Source organism: Argopecten irradians, chromosome 6 (genome assembly GCF_041381155.1).
Source record: "Argopecten irradians isolate NY chromosome 6, Ai_NY, whole genome shotgun sequence".
In the NCBI taxonomy this organism is placed as follows: Eukaryota; Metazoa; Mollusca; class Bivalvia; order Pectinida; family Pectinidae; genus Argopecten; species Argopecten irradians.
The window spans coordinates 958,653-979,618 of record NC_091139.1 but is presented as its reverse complement, the minus strand read 5'-3'; the positions used below and the strand labels follow the sequence as shown (position 1 = coordinate 979,618).

Below are 20,966 nucleotides of genomic sequence, written 5' to 3'. Positions count from 1 at the left end.
CGACTCTAAACATCAGGACACGTCATATCTTTACAATATATTTGATGTATTTTAACTAACCTTTGGTGCATCTGTTTGGGTTTTTGTACAGTTCCATAAATCTTTGTTAAGCAGAAAAATGTTTTGTAAATTTTCGTAAGAAAATCTGTATAATCTATCTTCGGTTATTTTAGATATTTTTGTAAGATCTTTTTCTATAATTTTTGCGCACGAAATTATGAAGAAATTAAGAAGAAATTAACACCTAAGTTTTGTTAAGTGTATTTATATAATTTTCCTCTGTTTAATGAAAGTATTATAGAGCGAAAATATTTCAAATGTATCTGAAAATAAAAACAAGGAGCGTTCTATTTTTTTAAATTAAAGATGTTTCAAAAATGCTTGAGATATGTAATAAAATGTGACGTGAATATAACGCTATTGTACCTGATATGGTATTTTCTTATATTATTATCCATCCAAAAGATTTTTTTAAGAGATTTTAAATGGGTACTAAAAGCATTTACATATGATATTCAATATTCATTATTTAAATCGAAATATTCATTTATAAACAAAAGGATTTTATCATGAAACCATTTGTCCTAAGTATGAAGGTACATGTACCTGACCAGCGTCACACACATTCATCATATTTGTACTATGTATGGATATATATATATAAAAAAAAACATTATTGCAATTACATCTGTAAAACTAATCTAATATTTTCCTCAAATTTGCACTGCCAAGTGATGTACGGATAAAACAGGACATTACTGTACTCACGTCGGTAAAATCATGGCAAACACTTTCATTATATTTGTACTGCAAAGTTATGTATGGATATATAAAAACATTACTGTGCTTACATCTCTAAAACTTATGTAACACACATTTATCAGATATGTTCTGCTAAATTATTTATAGATTTAAACATAACATTACTGTACTTACGTCTGTAAAAATCATGTATTCACCTGGTACAAATTGTATAACATAATAATTATTGTATGTATATTATTATGCATATGTTTGGTTTGCAAATAAACTTTCAATGATTTTAATTGTTGTTATTACACTCAGATAATCACTTCCGCATGTGTGACGGTTATAACCGCTGCACATATCGATAGGAAATTTGGAAGTTTGTTTTAATACTCTAATACAGGTGAGGAGCAATTGACAAGCACTAAAGTCTTTGTAATATTGCAGTTATATTTGTTTCAATAATTTGTTTCTATAAAAGAATATATGAATATTGTTCAGAACTATTGTCTCTCATTCAATTACCACTGAGCGTGAACACGAATCATATTGAACTATCTATACTACATATCAGATTAACAATTTAACAATACACTAATTAACTACCTTGGTCGTAAATAAATTGTCGTTGCTATTTAAAAAAAATAATTTGATTAAATCATTTAATATTCTGTGTTTCACTTGATGGCTTAAATGCCTTGTTGTAGTACTATATGGGAAAGAACGACCACGATTCGCAAACAATCAATATCTAGGATTCCAATGCTGATGATAAACAGGTCAATGACGTTTGGTAAAACGAGGTTTGTGGAGTATGGAATTTGACCCAGATGTAACATCAAGACATACACGGTATTCCAATTCCAAAGCATGAGTCATGTAGATGTTCCATGACTAGTTTACATAGACATTTGTCGTGTCGATATAGTCTTTGATCATACTGTAACAGCACTGGTACTGTTCCTGCAAAGTCATAAAGCTCGTATGTTAGTGTTATAATTAGTGGAACAGAAATATAAATGAACTTGTGGAACTTGTGTTGAGTGCTTTATATAATAGTTGATAAATAAATTGACATCTAAAATTCACAATATAACATTCATGAAATATGCGTAGTACAGTTTGTACCGTGTAATTAATTTGAATTTTCATGCAAATGTTTTATTGTTATTCTATTTAACATTTTTATATATTCCGAAAAAAAAGAGTAGTTTTAAACCTTTCAGGAAAATACCATTTGTTGTATGCTTGGGAAACCATATATATGTAATTACTTACACAATTGGTTAAAAACTCCGGACGTCGTACGAGCAGCTGACGTGAGATCTGATAGATATCTACCTCTTCGTCACACTTCATTTGGTCTCTGGCATTGCTGATACAGCAGAACAGTCCACTCTGGGAATACCCATCTCTGTAACATTATAAAAAACTTATTTGTTCTTCCCTGATATGAATTACATGTATATGATATCGATGAGCCTTTGAAAATGTTTAGAAAGTATATCTAAAATCATTAACCAGCATGCTCTTTATACGCCATTTAAAATTGATTTCTTAAACCAACATAACAATAATATAGCGTTAGCGTCTGACAGTTGCTCTACATTCACACGAAAACATGGAAGTGAAAAAACTTCAGACAATAATTTTCACTTCTCGGTTATCACGGCTCCTTATATAAGTTAATATGGAGAATATAAAACTCTGCGAGTACCCGTCTCTGTAACATCACAGTAATTCATGTAAATTTAGTATACTCTTCAACTCTGTATATTAGTATGGCATGCTGGAATATGGTGCGTTGGAGTCTTAGAACAATTTAACTGATGATTTACTTTTTCTAACTCGCTAATAATGAGAGGAATTTAAAGTTGCAAACTATTTAAAAAATAAAATATAGCCAAACAATTTTTATTTCGGATAACGCAAATCTATCATTTATTATTTGTGAATATTACATACCGACACATGACAACTGTTGTTTTGGTGTCGTCTGATTTACGTCGGCTGTCAACTAACTCCATCAACTGAAGCAACACTGACGAACCCTGTGGGACTGGAGAGTCTCTATCCCAGTCATTCATGTGGAACACTCGAATTGTGGTAGTGAAACTCTTCTCCTAAAAGGGAACATAATAAGGAAGATGAAATGCTATCTTCTATTAATGTTTGAATCGACCAAAACAAACAGAAAAAAACGACTGAAAAAGAAACAACGAACGTCGTAGAGGTTTACTGATTTATTAGTAAGATGTATGTGTCTATTAAATAGATTAATTCAGTCGTTTCCTCTTTTGACGATGTGGCAACGGAATGACAACCCAACAGAATAATTAATGAACATCCAATCCGATACTTTTCCGTGTGTTTGACATACATGAATTCCCCCGAGCGGTGTGATTTCCACAGCCATACGGTATAGAAAGACGATGTTTCTTCATCATACAAATACAATGAGGACAGTAGTAGTGAAAAAGGAAACATTACAATCGCGACATGGACATGGGTCTGTTGATTGCATTTTTTTTGATAATGTCATAGAGAACGCCTAGAACTAATATACTTACCCGGCCTACTATACCTTATAAATAAGACACCATTTTCTGTCTAGAAGTCTATTGAGCTACAAAATTATAGCTAAGAGAAAGCGCTACGCGATTACACATTCTTCCTACTCGTAAGGTTAGTGCGCGCACAAAAATTGAGTGTATCCAATTGGTTAACCATGACACAGGTCAATTAATTGTTTGAGAAATATCTTTAGTTAATCTGCAGGAATTTTGCCGATATTTAATTAGCCGAAATCGGTTAAAACGGTTGGTAGTTTTCTAACTGATTTTTATACACGTGTGACGAATAATTACTTAGACGTTGAGACAAAAACATGAAATATTAATAGCTGTTTTGAGTAATGTTCATAGTACCACCATCATTATTTCCATACTGTCTGAACGGTAGTTGTAAGACTAGTTCAAATGAAGGTGTAAACCATTAGAATACTCTATACGAGGCGATACAGCTTTTTTTAAGATCCGATGAACCGACTTTTTTTGTCATGACGCGTTTGAAATTAGCATGATTTACCTGTGAAAAAACGAATAAATCATTTTTCATTTTACTGTGCCGTTGTTTATAAGATATTTAGGAAAAGAAATTATTATTATTATCTATATTATATTTCAGAGGCAGGTACACATATACATACTGCGCTTTCAATCGCGATATCGTGTACATCGACATTCGATATTGTAGTAGTTGCTTCTTTACGTTCCAGTCTAAACTCTCCAATCCATTTGTCTTCGGAGTTTTCATCCGGAAGCCAGTTCTGAAATTAATGATAATGATATTTCATATCGATCCTTCACGATCGAATAGCAATCCATACATCATAATTCAGATATTTATAATATTGTTAAGTATATTTGAATCATCAACGTCTGCTTTTGGACTAGGTAGTATAAATAATGATCCATAAGACTATAGTATTGTTTTTTTCATATATTATATTCATCTAAATACTCATTTGGTCATACATTTGCATTAGCAGTGTGACTTCCAGTTTGTTTTACAAAGTATATTATGCGTACACTATGCGTACAAGACACTTACAATGGCGTCCGTGTCAATGACCACGAGTGTTTGACAGTTGTGGTCCATTATCATCGTCAACAGGTCCACCACGGTGTCCTCCAGGGGAGTCTGAGTGACGATGTACCCAGTCTTCGACGTGTAAGACTTAAATAAAATTGAAAGATAAAACCAAAGATCCGAACGCAACAATAACGTTTCGCTGAAAATGTGTGACGGACATTACGTTATATGATGTTAATATGTTACTTTTATGTTATCAATAATTGATTTTATTAGCTCAAAATAACGCTTCAATTCATATTAACAAATAGATCCGGACACCCAATATAATGGTTTTCATTCACACTAAACATCGCCTAAAATACTCACAGGTACGGACACTGCATTTATATAGTCTGTCCTATCAATATCGTGTGAAAGCAGATATACTCTGAAATCATCACCTACAATGACAAAAGCAAGTAATACAGTTTTAGATAGTTTCTAATATTACCTTTCAACTAATGTTTTTTGTAATATGGAAACGTTGTATGCTCTATGCAACGATATAACTGTCGAAATCAAATGATATATATATATTTTTGTTATTTCGTTTGATACATAACACTATTACATTAATATTCACATTTTTATGCAATCAATTATAAGTATAGGCTAGTTAATTTTGTGTAGAATGTTAAGCTACCTGCTAGAACGGACAGAGTCTGGTTCTTCATCTTGTTAGACGGTAGTAAGGCTGTCTTATAGTCCGCCTCGCTGTAATTTGGTTTTGTACTTTGTATCAGCTGAATTAAAAAAAGTAATAATGACCGAGTGTGTTTTAATTAAAACCAATCATGTTTAATGCTAGTGATATTTGCAATGTGTCCTGTTATATTTCGTGATTTTGTCTATTGCTATCTATTGCTGGGATAACCCAGTGTGATATAAATGTCAAATATGCCTTATGGCTGAATGGTTAGCTAGACTAATCAGCAATTCCTCTCAGACCATCACATCCTAGGTGTGTTTAACAACCAATTATTTCACCTTTTGATTACTATAACACTATTATGTTACCTGATATTCCTTTCTGATCTTTGTTTGATTGGCAGGACCACCATTGGTGAGAGCACGAAGTATTCCTTGGAACTTCATTCTTGGAATCAGAGTGTCTGGCATTTCGAAGGCTTCTATAAGAAGCTGATGTACAGCTATGTATTGTTCCTGAAAGGTAAACACGACGAATATTAAGTGTAGTATTTGGTATAAAGGCGAGAAATTATTTTCAATTAAACATTTACTAATTACTGCAAATCATTCGATTTTCTCAAGATACAAATGTTGTAGTATGTGTTCGAGTGAGCTCGGACACAGATTCATCGGATAGTGTGATAGATACGTCACTCGGTTTTTAACCTAGCCGACCGGGATTTGATCCTTGACACGAACGTGAAAAGATCAAGTGGTGTTTATGCATGCCTTGCGTTTACATCCGGGTCATTGAACGTGATTTGCATAAGTTGTATAACTTGTTCAGCAATCGATGTAAATAAAGGTAAACTTTATAGTTACAAATTCAAAGAGATTATTTTAAAATGCATATGTGAATGCATGATTGGCAGTAAGAGACATTACGCGAATTCATTTTGTATTCCAATGAAGATTGCGAGAAATATTAGATTAGTAACAGACACCCGTAAACCATCTACAATTGCTGAAGGATGTGAACGTGTCCATGACCAAATGTTAACACATTTGTTATATTAGTTTATTTGCTTACAAAAAATCTACCAAAAGGAAAGATTTGTTTAATATTTTAGAACTGACATCATCTGTTTGAAATTGTTAATAAATTGAGAGCTGTTCAGACTATACATTTTACTTACAGCGGTTTGAACCATGTTGACTCTATCCTTCCGCATGATTTTAATGTATTGTAAGACGTCAACATTTCCAGTTTCTTTCCCGTAATCCAGGAGAGCGTCCAGGGCCAGGAAGGTTCCCGTCCTACCAATACCAGCACTGTCAAAAAATTCGAATGAAGTGAATAGATCCTTAGCACTATAACAATCTTAATTCACTGCCAAAAGATAAAAAAAGCATTGAAAATATCAATTGATGGCATAGAAAATTGTTGAAATTGCAAAGAAAACAACAATACGACATATATAAATAATGACTATTGGATAAGTCCTCCTCAATACCTGCAGTGGGCAACCATTTTTCCTGTCAATCTAGCCTCGTAGTTCTTCACGCGTCGATGAAAGACGATGAGTTCGTTTGGGTCAGGGGTCCCGTGGTCTGGCCACGTGGTGTAATGAAACTGATGTATCGGTCTTACTGTCTTCGTCTGTTTTAAGAATAATATGGATTGGTATTGATTTAACATCTAAAACTGTAGGCATTTAATAGGTACAAAGGAAATTGATACTACAAATGAATTTCAAAATCATATGAACATATCTGATATGGTATAAGATACCGGTATATATCACAATAACTTCATCATTTTTTTTTCATCAGGGATACTTGTTAATTATAATCAACCAACACGTTCTGTATCGTTTAAAGTGATCAGCAAATGGGTCTTGCGATGTTTCAAATCATAGCCACCTAACTCTTACTCAAATTGATTTACATCTAATTATATAATATATGCTGCAAATTGTCGCGATATTACCACAGCAAGATATTAGAACAAATCAAATATCAATTTTGTAACACACCTACCAACTGTAGTCCTTAACTAAAATTTCTGCTTGGGACAAAAGGTATTTACAGACGAAAAAAGGTGAAAGTGCGAGGCGAAATATGTTTTGTAGTTTACGTATTATTTATAAAAGCTATATATTATGTAGTTCAATGGACAGTTTACCTTCTTCTCTGTAACAGTAAGGTCTCGAATGATATAAAAGGCATATGACCGTTCCCTGTCCAGTATGATGTTGAAGTTTGTTGTGGTCAGCGGTTGTCCTTCATCTGGCCAGTACTTGTCACACTTCGGCTAAAATAACATGAGTGTAAAACTTTGATCGAGTATTACCGAATCTTATTCAAACATGCAATTAAAAAAATAAAATAAAATAATATCAAAATATCTTCCTGTACTAAGATTTATACCTACCCTGCCTCCTTCTATGAGATTGGTCAACATAACGATTTTTCCTGTGTTGAGTTGCCAGATCATCCTCCAGAAATCGTTAACAGTACCGGGTCGTGGTCCTGTAACATGTAATATCACGTCTGAATTGTTTTCCATCATCCCCCATCCCTCAGATGTCCCGGTTAATAGAACCATATTTCATATTTCAAAACAAATATATATATATATAATGGAATTGTGACTGTTTGATAAGGAATAGTTTATGTCGCATACGCAAAAGTTACAGTTGTGCATACAAATATATGCAGTATTACCTTGTGTTGCAATATATTCCGCGGACTTTGTTACACTCTGCAAAATAGACTGCATTTAGTATTGTATCCAATCCAATCGAGCACAATGTATAACACTAATTGAACAAAATTGAATTTTTGAAAATATATCTTATCATATCTCTCTACAAGAATTTGTTAAACTTGTCAAAAATGAAAAATAAAACTAATCAATCAGTTTTATTTCGAAACATAAAGCAAGACAACATTTTTCATTGATATTGAAAAACAAAATATGTGATAAAATTGTCAAACAGTGTAATTTAAAACCTATTAAGTAAATCAAAAAGTCAATGCACTTCCGAAGATCAGGTAAGCTGCATTTTCCATCAAATAAAGTAGCAAAATAAAAATTAAAGCAAGCAAAACCGACGTCGATGTAGTTGGCGTTAATGTAGTCTGAGTGAGGATCTTTTCCAACTGTTTCAAGGACTACACGGGAATGGTCGTCTGAAAAGGAAAGTCACAGATGCGATAATAAATAAAAGTTATAAACGATACAAACGAAAAAGTCATAAGAACAAATAGTCAGATAATTCATACAATATTACAGCAAATTAAGTTGCTAACTAGATTTACATATTAAAAAATCTAAATGTTTTCAAAAATGACGATTATGGAATTTTTATTTGACAAAAGGAAACGTGAACATGTTCTGATCTAGCTGAACTCGGTATACTTACACGATGTATAGAAATATGAATGCGGATTTATATATATTCTTTGTCTTGGTTTGAGCTTGTTTTGTTAAACTTATATTATAAAGTAAACTTTGTTACATCTGTTATGTTGTTCTGATATTTCTTGGTTGCCTTGGTACATTTACAAGGGAACGTAAATTTTAATATATATATTGTCTTATTTTGATATATCTATTTGCCTATCTATACTTACAAGGGAACGTAGACTTAAATCTATTCTTTGCCTTGTTCTGATTTAGCTTGCCAATGTCGTGATCGTGCAGAGCCCCAGATGGTATAGACTTTCACAAAGAAATCCAAGATATTCATTTTAAAATCTCCTAGACCAATTCTCATTTCTATATTGTTCTTTTTTTCCGAATTCATAACATATATTCAATGACAGCGATATCAGTTATTATACAAGTGGAAAATTCCCTATAAAAGCTCAGTAACTTGTATCTGACTGGTGATACATGAAGAACTTTTTCTTAACGCTCTTAAACATCCTTACATTATGCAAAAACACATGTTGCAAAGCCGATAGAAGAATACCCCATAAAACATTTTAAATATGGCAAAAATATACATTTCGCAAATCAAAGTCAAAACGTTGTTTGGAAAATCAAATAGAAACAGACAACCGATGTTGTAGACATTGGAACTGACCTTGTATTCATTTTCGAAAGCCTTTGCCTTGTTTTGTAGTTTCGTTTCGACCATTGATTTGAGATCAGAGATAGGGATCCCCATAGGACTAGAATTGTTGTAGTAGACGTTATCACCAGGTCCAGACTTCCTGCTGACCTCCTCGATGTTTAGATATACATTGGCGGAATCTGTGTGATCTCTATCGGGATCTGTCAAAAAGGAAGCTATTCATTTAAGTCTGAGACATGATATTGTAATTTTCTTGTTTTTGGAGAGGTTTTATATAACTTTTCCTGCAGCCTGATTTATATACAATATAATATGTTTCAAAAAAAGTATTATATGTTATAACACAAATAAACTTAGCTATGATCAAATTTAGTCAAACCATTCAAACCAAACCGGATAAGGGAGGTAGAGACATAATGCTTGAGTGACAAGGGAAGTAACTCGTATATAGAAAGCCACAGTTCAATTAGCTTGACTGCACATGCTCAGGCATGGATCAGGGATATTAGCGGAGAGTTAGACAGATATCTAATGGCGCTGTTAAATATTGGTTCATGTTAAGTCCCATCTTTGTCTAAAGGGGGTTCTTATTGTGCTGTTGTATCTTTTGTACTAAAAATGGTGTTGAGTTTTAGCCGTCATTGATATCTCAAATTAATGACATTATTCACTTTCTATCATTATTAAGCTTTTTTACAAACTGAACACATCTTTTTTTAAGTCATAGAGGCATAGAAGAAAGATAAATTGTATTTAATTATTAATAAGTATAATTTGTTTTCAGCCCGCCCTGAATTTAGCCAAATTTAAGTGGCTGTTGCATATATATTCGTGATACTGAATTAATTATATCAGTTCATAATTAAATTATACATATATGATGAGAAGGGCCTTTATCCCATAACTATGCATGTTTTACAATGGAAAAACCACGTGATCAATTCCATAGCAGTTGGTAATCGTTTATGTTTACACACTCAGTGTGTAAATACCTACGGTGCCTCTGATTGCTCAACTCCTACATCTCTTGATTCCGATTGGCTTTCAACTTTTCACTACATTTCATAGTGCAGAGTCTCTTAAATAGCATTGTATTTTCTGCGTAACAGTAAATTGCATATCCAAAGTATTTAGGCATTATATATTACGGCATAAATATATCATAACACATTGTGTGGTGATAATTGTCCATGAGTGAAGACGAGGAATGGTCACAACGGTATCAATATAGAGTTAAGTTATGGGATAAATAAGTGTCCTTACCCGTACCTGTTATTTTATCATGTCTATCTGAATTTTCCTTAGTTCATTTTAAAATTTTCAAAAGACGCTCGTTAAAACTCGTTCCTTTCTAAAATTCAAAAATTAACTAACGAGAGTTTGATGAATATGATAAACAGAAATCACCTGATGGGGAACCACTATTTAAATTATAATTTTTTGAAATAATGGGTTGCCTTGGAAATAACTATCGACCTAGTGTTAATGCAGTCGCCGGTAGCGACCATGTGGCTAGCCACATAATGACATGTGTTACCTGGTGTGTTTCTGTGAACCTTTTTCTGCGTTTTTCTATATTTCATGTGCTGATCCCCGTTTTCGGTATGCTCCCTGTAAGTGTTTCCCTTGTTAACATTGCTGGTACTATTAGGTTCCTGTTTACCAGCAGCGAATCGCCGTCTGTAGAAATCATAGGCATAACAACATCAATACACAGTTAATGGACTAAACTGTCACAGAACCCAACAGAATTGAGTTTGGTTCTCGTTAGAAAAAGTTCCACTCCTTATTTCAATTGCACGTATAATAAGTTATCCAATATACGCTCGTACGAACCAAAAAAAATAATTATGATTACGATTTTGGAACAGAACATGCGTCACTTGATTGAATATAAGATATTTTCTTCACCTTTTAGTTTTTTGTAAAACAATAAATCAGCCGAAAATTGAAAAATCAAATGAAAAATGAAAAATCCGATGTAAACATCAATATAAAAATAGTAGTTGGGCATTATTATATGTGTATAAGGATATATGTTCATTAAAAAAAGCTCAAAGTTAAATGATGAAATGTAAAAGTATGGAAATTGCATTATATATATACATGTTTGGTTGTGAGTTGACTGAATTTCCCCCTGAGTGAGATGACTTCTGTAATATTAAATGAACTATGAATAAAATTTTATTTTGAAGCTTTAAACGACAAACAGAAAAGAAAGAAATTCCGACATTGTTTTGTTTGTTAACTACACACGTAACTCGTATCATTATAGACATTTGTATCCATCTAAAACTAAACAAAACTATAACACATAAATCGTGTTTCCCCTAGTGTTGATAATGTCCTATAGCCATTATGGTATATGTGTTACCTCCTGAAGAAGATGACAATAACGATGGCAACGGCAGCAACAACAAGCACCCCCACAACTATCCCTGCTATGGCACCTGCATCTGATGTTGAGGTATCTGGTGTCTGGGCTAGGATTATTGGAAGGAATACATTGAAATTAAACTCTAACAAAACAAACCAAAAAACTTGTACATCGATGTAGAGGTATTCGAGTCTACTTTTCTAATGTTTGAACCATATCATTACGTAAAATTAGTTGTAGAAATTAATTATTTATTAATAAAGTATTGATTTGTAATATTCTGAAGAGCATTTTGTCTGGATACTTAATTTGTATTCAAATACATTTGGAAATTATTATTACTTATTTTGCAAAAATGGCCTTCACGTTGATAACCAGCATCACACGATGATAGACAGGAACCATTGACTCTATGGCAGCTAGCACAATGACCACATGACACGTTACATTTCTGACCGTAATATCCTGACACGCATTCTGTCCAGACAAGAGAAAATGATAATTATACATGCATCAATGACTTACAAAGGATGTGGTCAGCGTGATAAAATAGTTATCAATAACAAAAACCTGTGAAAGTGAATAATGTCATTTATTTGAATTATATAAATGACAACATTAAATTCAACTTTGTTTATAGTACAAAAGTGTGAACTTAAGGTTATCTGTTGGCAAATATATGTAATAATATAATAAGAACCATTTTATACACAAAGATGGTTTACTTAGCAGCAGGCATAGTCTACACAATGTCAATTTCCTTCTTACTATAAGACATGACCTTACCAATGCATTCACCATTGCTTTGATGACATTCTGTACATCTGCTACACGCCATTGAGCATTCCTCTCCGTAAAATCCATCATTGCATTCTGCAGTCAAACGTATGTATATATATTATTACATACAAAGGGACACAATTTAATAAAGGAAGATTATTCATTGACTTGTGTCCTATCCGGGACTCTGACTTATGCAGGCATGTTTGGCTAGGCGATCGGGTGCAGTAGATCGTGAGATAACAGCCCGGATAAGATTGGTTTCCTTTGTTAAAATGTGTTAAATTGATATGTCATAATTAGTTAAGACACAATGTATCATATTCATTATGTGTTGTTGATCCAAAGATATTATTTGAATTTCCTATTGAAAATGTACTCCGATGATGATTATATTATATATTATGTATATATAGAGATGTACGTTACCGCGAAAGCTTTCATTTGTACATTTTTGTTCATCATCATGATCATGGGGAATTTGCAATTACGGGGAAAAAAGGGAACTTCAACACATTTGCATGTATATGAGGTGATATTAAGTATATCCCCATTTAACATTTCACCATTTTTTTTTCAAAACGTATTTAAAAATAAGATTTCATATTTTTCAAACATCATTATGACTTCTAATAAAGTTACGGAAAACACTAAGTCGATAACCCTGTTTACAGACAAACTTGATCCGTATAAATGAGCTAACCACAGGTTGGGTATCTTGCAGTCAGGATGTGTCCCTTATGTAATTAAATCATTATCCATTCCACTTTTATATTAAGCTTAGAGAGACCTAGCTAGAGTGATTTGAGTATTACTTAATATATTTCAATGTTAAGCCTCGCGCTCTTCCAGAAATGGACATTCACTCCCTTCCTAAGTTCATTAATGCGCATTGATTATAACTTCTATGTTAATATGAAAAACCCTGTAACTAATTTGTTATTTAATATATAACAAATATTAAAAAACATTAATTTTATTGTTAACGAATTCGAACCGACAGCATTATTGCGTAAATGTGGCGCTGAACGATATTTCTCCAATAACTATAAAATATATACTGTAATGCTAGTCCACGAGCTACGTCTTTTTTTTATCGCCATCAATTTCAAAGTTTTATGCATTTTACAAGACGTATACTTTTGTTGACATTGGAAGCAGATTGAATATAGATGTACATAATCTAGCGTCTGAGGTAATGCTAATTGGAACCAAGTCCTTTTGTTCTTTAAAAAAAGTACTGGACAGTTTATTTCATTAGTCTGGTTTACCTTTCCAGGATGTAGGTACGAGGCCATCGACCTCCTGTTTTATTTAAGCAACAGGAGTTGAAAACATGTAGAGGTCGGACTAAGGTCCGAACATGACACCTAACCAGGCACTTTACCGATTTAGCTATCTGGTCAGCAATGGTCGTCCCAGATAATCCGATATACCTTATTAAAGTATTACTTAGAAGTGACCAGATGTGTATAATTACAATTCCAACCCATTACTAAACCTACCCATGCAGTCTGTCGTTAGTTTATCACAACATATGACCATTGATGACCAAGATGATATTATAATATCCAACAGGATTCGAGACTGGCTTAACATCAACCAATACATATTGTGAATAGTAAGTATAGACTTACCAGTACAATGTCCAGTGACTTTGTCACATTCCCCCTGACAGTTGTTCGGGCACTCAAGTTCACAACTATCCCCGTATCGTCCTGTTGTGCATTCTATAAAAGTAAATTAATATCACGAATATGGCAGAATCACACACTCCAATAGCGATTTGCATTATGGAACAATGATACACAATGCTATATTTAAAATCTAAATGACAGTGAAGTCATGTTTTGAAAAGTTGTTATACTAATTAGTAAGACGCATTTTTAGCATATAGCTATTTCGTGAGAATTAACTTTTACCACAAAATACCATAATCATTAACTTTAAAAGGTAAGCATCATATATTAGATATGAAAATGTCTCTAAGCTGAAGCGTAGAATCATTTACTTTTAAAATATTTAATTACCATTCGCCGTAACGTCCTCTTGCTGATGTATTTATATTACAATGTATCAGCATTATATCATAGCATTTGATCAACATCAAAAAAGTATTTTCATCATTGCATTTCGGTAAGGACGTTCTGCTTTCCTAAATTATCATAAAGTCAGACTTGCTTAAGAAATTGTAAAAGGGAAAATTACTATTAACTTGATTTTTCACGTAACATTCTTCTGAAATTTAAATTTCGAAATTCAAGCTTGGATTATTTAAGGATTAGCTTCAATAGATTGCAAGCTCATGACATAAATTATATAAATGTTTTAAACCTTATGATTCAATCTTATCCAGCGAAATTTCAAACATGAGATATCCTTGTTTCTTTTATATTATTACCCGTTTTTTCAGCTAATCAGTGACGGCACTGAAAACAGTGACGTCATATTTCACCTTATGAGATGAAAATGCTCATTACAACGGATACTGAATATGAATTATTTGAATAATTATTTTGCCAAATATCATTTTCGCTACAATAATTCAGTCATCCATCTACAGAGACTAATTAATCATAAACTCGCCGATGCAATCCCCATTGCCTTGTGTGCACGTCTTACAAATTCCAGGACAGATTAGGTCACATGTTGAACCATACTTGCCATCGATACACCCTGTGCAAATTACCACTTATGTATAAGTACATTTCTTGATGTTTCTATTTCTATTTTTTTCGTTTTTAATTAATGAGTAAGATATTGTAAGAGATATCCATAGATAAATCAATTTACAACACATAATTAAATAACCGATACATTTTCCCCAAGATAATAATTATATTAAAAAGTAATCCCAATCATTAAACTGTGATGACATTCCTTTAACTTACGGGGAAACATAACCGTAGACACTATATTCATTATGAGCTGATTTAAACGTTGCTTCATTTTCACTGTCTGTACATGCCCTAAGCGTTTAAATATGTATAACATAAAGCAACGTCTCACCCAAACAATGTCCGGTATCCTTGGCACACGTATTATTGCAATATGCAGAACATTTCGATTCACAAAATTTGCCGTAACGTCCAATAACACATTCTGAAAAAAATATATAAATCATGACTATCATATTACGTGGCTGTAATCTAAATAAAATTTGCGTTTGTTTCTGATCAAACGTATATTGCTTAATTAATAATATGGTTCAAAACATTACTACGCATCTGTCTACAGAACAGACTTGCAATTATCATGATTCATTAAATCGTAAATGTTTACTTATTCCATACCGCCATTTTTTCTGAATAACTAGAGCGTAGTTTTACAAGTACTAAACAAATGTTTCACTGAGACAACATGTCACTATTTCCGATATTTTTTCATAACTTAATTGGCATTACTAACATGTAAACTCTCTCCTCTACCGAATTTGTCCTTACCATTGCAGGTACCATTATCTCTCTCACAAAGTTGGTTCAAACAATTCACAGAACAGGACTCATCGCATTTACGTCCGAACTTCTTGGGAACACAGTCTGTTTAGATGATCACAATTCAAAGATTGGATTACATGTACATACAGTGAATGTTCAACTGAATTCAATTTAAGAAATGGGCTTCTTTGTTACCTACATACATTTATAACACGCCGTGCCAACCATATAACATATCATGTGATTTGTTGCATCCCCATACTGCATAATTTGTAAAATTATTAAATAGAATATCCAAATCTTACACTAGATATATCTTAATTAAAATATAATGATATATAATACCACACACAGGTATGATTTAGCAAAGCTCACCAATGCAGGTCCCAGTTTTCCTCTCACAAAACCGGTCCAAACAGTTCACAGAACAGTCTTCATTACACTGCGTACCAAATTTCGTAGGAACACAATCTACACATTGTGATAAAAATTGAATTGTTAAATTGAAACAGTTTTTCATAAAATAAAAACAACTTATGATGAAATATGAAATATGAAAATCGGTTTTGGATTTAAGTCATCAATGGCTTAATTACATTGATTTTGTACCATTCATTAACCGGGGCCAAACATGCTATGGGAAAAAAAGGGTTGCATTGTATTTCTATATCAAATTGATATGAACCAAGATAACAAAATTCACCATAAACATTTACTCAAGCTAAATGCTCCGAAATCAATAAAACAGTCTGACAGCATAGTGATATTGTTCACGACATTATTTATTTTTATTAAAACAGATATCACGATTTGCTTTTAAAATAAACTTACCATTACAATTCCCAGTATCTCTTTCACAGATCTGGTTCAGACAATTTATGGAACAGTTGTTTTCACATTTATAACCGTACTTTTGAGGAACACAATCTGTGGAGATGACAACAATGACCGATATGTTAAAATCCCTCTTGTAAAACATCCCATACATAATATCATTGAACTGTTATACTTGTTTTTACAGTCCAAGTGTAAAGGATGGAAACATGTTATGACAAGAAAAAATCACCACAGCAATTTGTGGCATTTCTATATTTCATTCTCTTCATTATTGTAAGGTGATGGCATTATTAACGCGGCTATTTTTCGATTGCATGGCTGTTGTTTATTGAGTTTATTGAGGTATTGACCTCTGTAGTGGGAAATACATGGATTATAACAAAATTGATAAAAAATAAAAAGTACCAGTGTTTCCTATTTCTTTAATTGTTTTTTTTTCGACTTGTTAATAGCAAAAGGCTATGACATAATTCATTGAATTTTCTATGTTCAAATTCATATTAGTTTATCATCTGTGTCAAGACATATGTTGTATTGATATAGAAAAAAGATGAAGTAAAAACTAATAAATGAAATAAAAAGTAAACATTCGAAAGTAATATCACTGCGTTTTTATGCTGTAATATGTTGATAATAATAAATTTTAACTTATTTAGATCATAATCATCATTTTTTTGGTGTCGATAATATCGTCCAAATATTCAATTTAACATGGTTGCTATTAACACATTTGGATATAATATTACTCACAGAAACAGTCCCCATTTGTAGCATTGCAATTACCGCCGAGACAGTCCCTGGAACACGCACTGTCACAGTTACCATCACCGTACCTCCCAACCTGACACCCTTTAGGAAAGTATCAAAACAATAGTCAGAATAGGTGGTACTATACAACTTACCTAAAGTAGACAATTCTAGAAACACTACTTTATGCCAATGACACCGCGAATGTGTGAGTGAAATCATTGGTGGAGGTTTTGGTGGTCATGTACCTTCTGTATATTACAAAAAGAATTTGAATATATGCGTTAAAATATCTTTGGTAATATTCGGCATTATTTAATGAATTATGTCCGGGGCTTTTCTTTTATAAATCTTTTTATACGCCTTTCAATGAACACCTTGGGTTGCATTTTTCCTTGTATGTTGAGTGCAAGGTGTCGGTGATATAATTGAAAACTATTAACACAAATTTGTAGTAGAGACAGTTTATTATACATATTATAAACATAACAAGTATATCTAAGTTATATTATAATAATCATACTCACCCCAGACCTGTACCTCACAAAGTTCCAGTATTGCATCATCACTATACCAATACTGACGTTTAGGGTTGACTCTGTAGTTGTATACTTTTACATATCGAGTTACATAAGGGCACTGGTGTGTCACCGTCAACTTTACATCACTGATATCACTACTCATGTCCGAGTAACATAGTGTCGGTGAAACACCTGTGGTATTGTACACATAAATCTGATATCCGGCAAATCGGTCAGCAAATCCAACTGTTAAAAACGAAATGGTATTTATATCAATGTATCGCTAAAACTGATATAAAAAAAGAAAAAAAAATATGAAAGGTGAAACATAGCTCTACATAAGGCAATTTTGTTTGCTAGGAGAAACTAATTGGAAATCATAAACGTGTCACAATATATCAACATAGCATTAAGATGTATGTGTCTGAGCAGAAACGCCCATTGTTATAAAATGTAATGTCTCACGTCCAGGGAACATACCTAAAATAAAGCTTTCCTATTATGGACGAACACTCAACTAACATCCAAACGTGAGGCAGTGTCAAGAGAGACAATAAAAAAGTCGGTAAGTGAGAAGAGAAACCATAGAAACCCAGATTTAGTCGCATTTTAAGGTATAATGCAATGGGGACAGCAGGTAACATTCTAATGACATAATGAGTGTTCAGAAATAAGCAATGATGTCAAATTTCTATTCCCATTGCTTCTCTTGACCAAGACTGTAAAATAGCTAGGCGTTTTAAGAAGCCACTCGTGACATCAAAAATTATTCGCATTAAAGACTTTTATAATATGCGTATAGAATGATCAGACAGACTATCTCAAAATAGGTCACATATGCTTGATATCGACGATGTGATTTGTTATGTAATAGTCTTTACATAATAATTTATTTTATGATAAGGTAAATATGTCGGTCATTGAGATAAAAAAAAACATTACACTAAAAGTTTATTTGGGTAGCATATCCATAACCAGAACTCAACCTTTGAAAAGGGCTGATAAGGGTCACGTAACAATCTTTATTTAACTGTTCTTACCCCTGTAGTATATAGTAATATCGTTAATTGTCATCACTGTCCCAAAGTTCACATCCCAATATGCATTTGTAGGGCGACCGACAGTTGTGGTATGTGAACAGCAACCATTATTAACATCTGTATCTGTACAATTATCCACAGCTCTATCCGGTCCCCATTCATTGGTGTCACCATTCTGCTCAGCCTGCTTCCCTACGGCCACGTTAACTAAAGGGGTTATAAGATGTAAAATAACTCGGGTAAACAAACACATTATTAATGAAATTGTTTACATCGCATTATTTTGATATTAATAGATAAAGGTCATATTTACATTATGTAGCATTCTCGAACAAGTTATGTGTCGAAGTTAATTAAAGGCTTCATTACAACAATATCTATGCATTTAAAACTTACAACGGCGCTAAAGAAAGATAAAATTACACAAACTTCCATATCACTGCATTCTTATCTATCAATATTTACAATAGAATTGGTAGTGAAACTTATAATCGGAAAGTATAGACCCTAACTTATTTACTTATAACTGGAATGTATGGACTCCTAACCTATCTAGCTTTTTTATATATCACTAATACACGCTGGAAACATTATCAATATGTACGGATTTGAATATGTTTATTGCAGAATGTGGCAAACGCCCATCGCGGTTTGCTGTAGATAATTGATCTGTCAATTCATACGTCTAGATAAACACATTGCGACACACAAGAAATAATGTATTTGCACCTTCCTATAACATTAAATCGTTCTATTTCTAATCGTCAAAAGTTAGATAACTGCATTTATTTAAGGACCACGTCCTGGTTTATTATAAATCTTAAATCATTCAATGTGTACTTTTCTTCAATCCAGTTTTTTGACTCAATCATATTACACCATTTTAAGATGTCACGTTTTTTAACCTTCTAAATCAGAATACCCGACAAGCGTTTCCTAAATAAAGTTTCATGTTTTCGTTCATGTACGTATAAAATATGATAATCCTTTCGATTTCTGTATCAAAGTTACGCGTTGTTAGTTTGACTTAATACTTGGTAGCGCCTCCTTTAAAGACTTGACAATTCAGTAAGACATTGTCACCAAATTATGACATGTTAATGGTGACCAATTGCTACTATGCGATTTGCATTCGCGTCAGGCTCCTCTACATTTTGAAAAGTAAGTAACAACATTATGCACTTCCATTGCATACTACTAACATCGTTATAAATATGTAATTGTTTTATCTTGCCTTTTCTTAAAAACAACAAGGTACCGGTTTTTAAGATTTTATATACATGTATACTCCGACATCAGAAGTTTGAAAATTAACCTAGAATTGAGACACGAATATATACTTACTTGCAGATTGTGTTGCATCAAAAAGGGAAAACAGGATTAAGATGATGTCTCCTTTGAAAATCTTTTTCGTCTCCATTTTGGATTTAAACTGCACATACACATGAACCAGGAAGTGTCATACATATCTTAGTGTACTTTATATATGCGATAGGGTGCCGATTTCAGATATGGGGTAAGGAAGATTTACTACCTATGTCAATGTCACTGCTGTATTTTAACCCCCACTCGATTTCATGGGGAATGTCTACCAAATTTCAATAGCGATAAGATACCGAAATATTTATTGCTACTTACTTCTACCTGTGCTTTATCTCTTTAAATATATCACGCCGGAGTTTGTAAAGACGTCACACACGTGCTACCCTATATATACTTGAATACGTTGTTTGTATTAGGGTTAACTTTGCCTATTGATTTTACCAGTGCTCCTTTTTAACTTAATTATAACTTGAACCTGACACCGATTTAAAAAGATCGTAATAGATTTTAAAATCAATATGCACACTTTAAAGTGAAAATTTACGTGTCAATTATTGCTAAAATATAGTGCTTAATTAAAAATATTATTATTTTCAGGAGAATAAAAAATGAACTGTTTATCGCTTCTCATGGATTCATACATGTTTATATGGTTCTTCAAACTCAATCATGAAACCTTTTCTTGTTTTAACAGTCCAGATTCGTGGTTGTGTTCAGACAAGATAATCTTACATGAGACACATACATACACATATTTACGAAGATCGAATCATATGGTGTGATAATATTATTATATTGTAATAATA

At 32.8% G+C, this 20,966-nt stretch overlaps 1 protein-coding gene across 1 annotated transcript; it reads right to left on the bottom strand.

The window, feature by feature from the left end:
• Positions 1-73: 73 nt before the first annotated feature.
• On the bottom strand, positions 74-20,759 carry LOC138324660 (receptor-type tyrosine-protein phosphatase mu-like). Its single transcript, XM_069269693.1, has 29 exons — positions 20,182-20,759; positions 18,838-19,044; positions 17,804-18,043; positions 17,280-17,378; positions 16,524-16,619; positions 16,068-16,163; positions 15,699-15,794; positions 15,265-15,357; positions 13,893-13,985; positions 12,262-12,348; positions 11,818-11,952; positions 11,473-11,581; positions 10,636-10,778; positions 9,108-9,298; positions 8,653-8,740; positions 8,132-8,208; positions 7,741-7,777; positions 7,448-7,545; positions 7,199-7,327; positions 6,528-6,673; positions 6,210-6,345; positions 5,401-5,547; positions 5,027-5,126; positions 4,711-4,784; positions 4,360-4,485; positions 3,956-4,075; positions 2,713-2,870; positions 2,026-2,161; positions 74-1,710 (listed from the first exon to the last, which is right to left on the bottom strand). The coding sequence occupies exons 1-29, from the start codon at positions 20,255-20,257 to the stop codon at positions 1,642-1,644; spliced, it is 3,402 nt and encodes a 1,133-aa protein (XP_069125794.1). The 5' UTR covers positions 20,258-20,759; the 3' UTR covers positions 74-1,641.
• Positions 20,760-20,966: the final 207 nt, after the last annotated feature.

Excerpts from the sequence above, each read along its gene's own strand:
- LOC138324660 (XM_069269693.1), bottom strand. The coding sequence starts at position 20,257 with ATGGAGACGAAAAAGATTTTCAAAGGAGACATCATCTTAATCCTGTTT. Across the intron at positions 16,620-17,279 it reads TACAAATGGGGACTGTTTCT|ATTGTGTTCCTCAAAAGTAC; the intron begins GTGAGTAATATT and ends TCATCTCCACAG. Across the intron at positions 15,795-16,067 it reads GAAAACTGGGACCTGCATTG|ACTGTGTTCCCAAGAAGTTC; the intron begins GTGAGCTTTGCT and ends TCATCTAAACAG.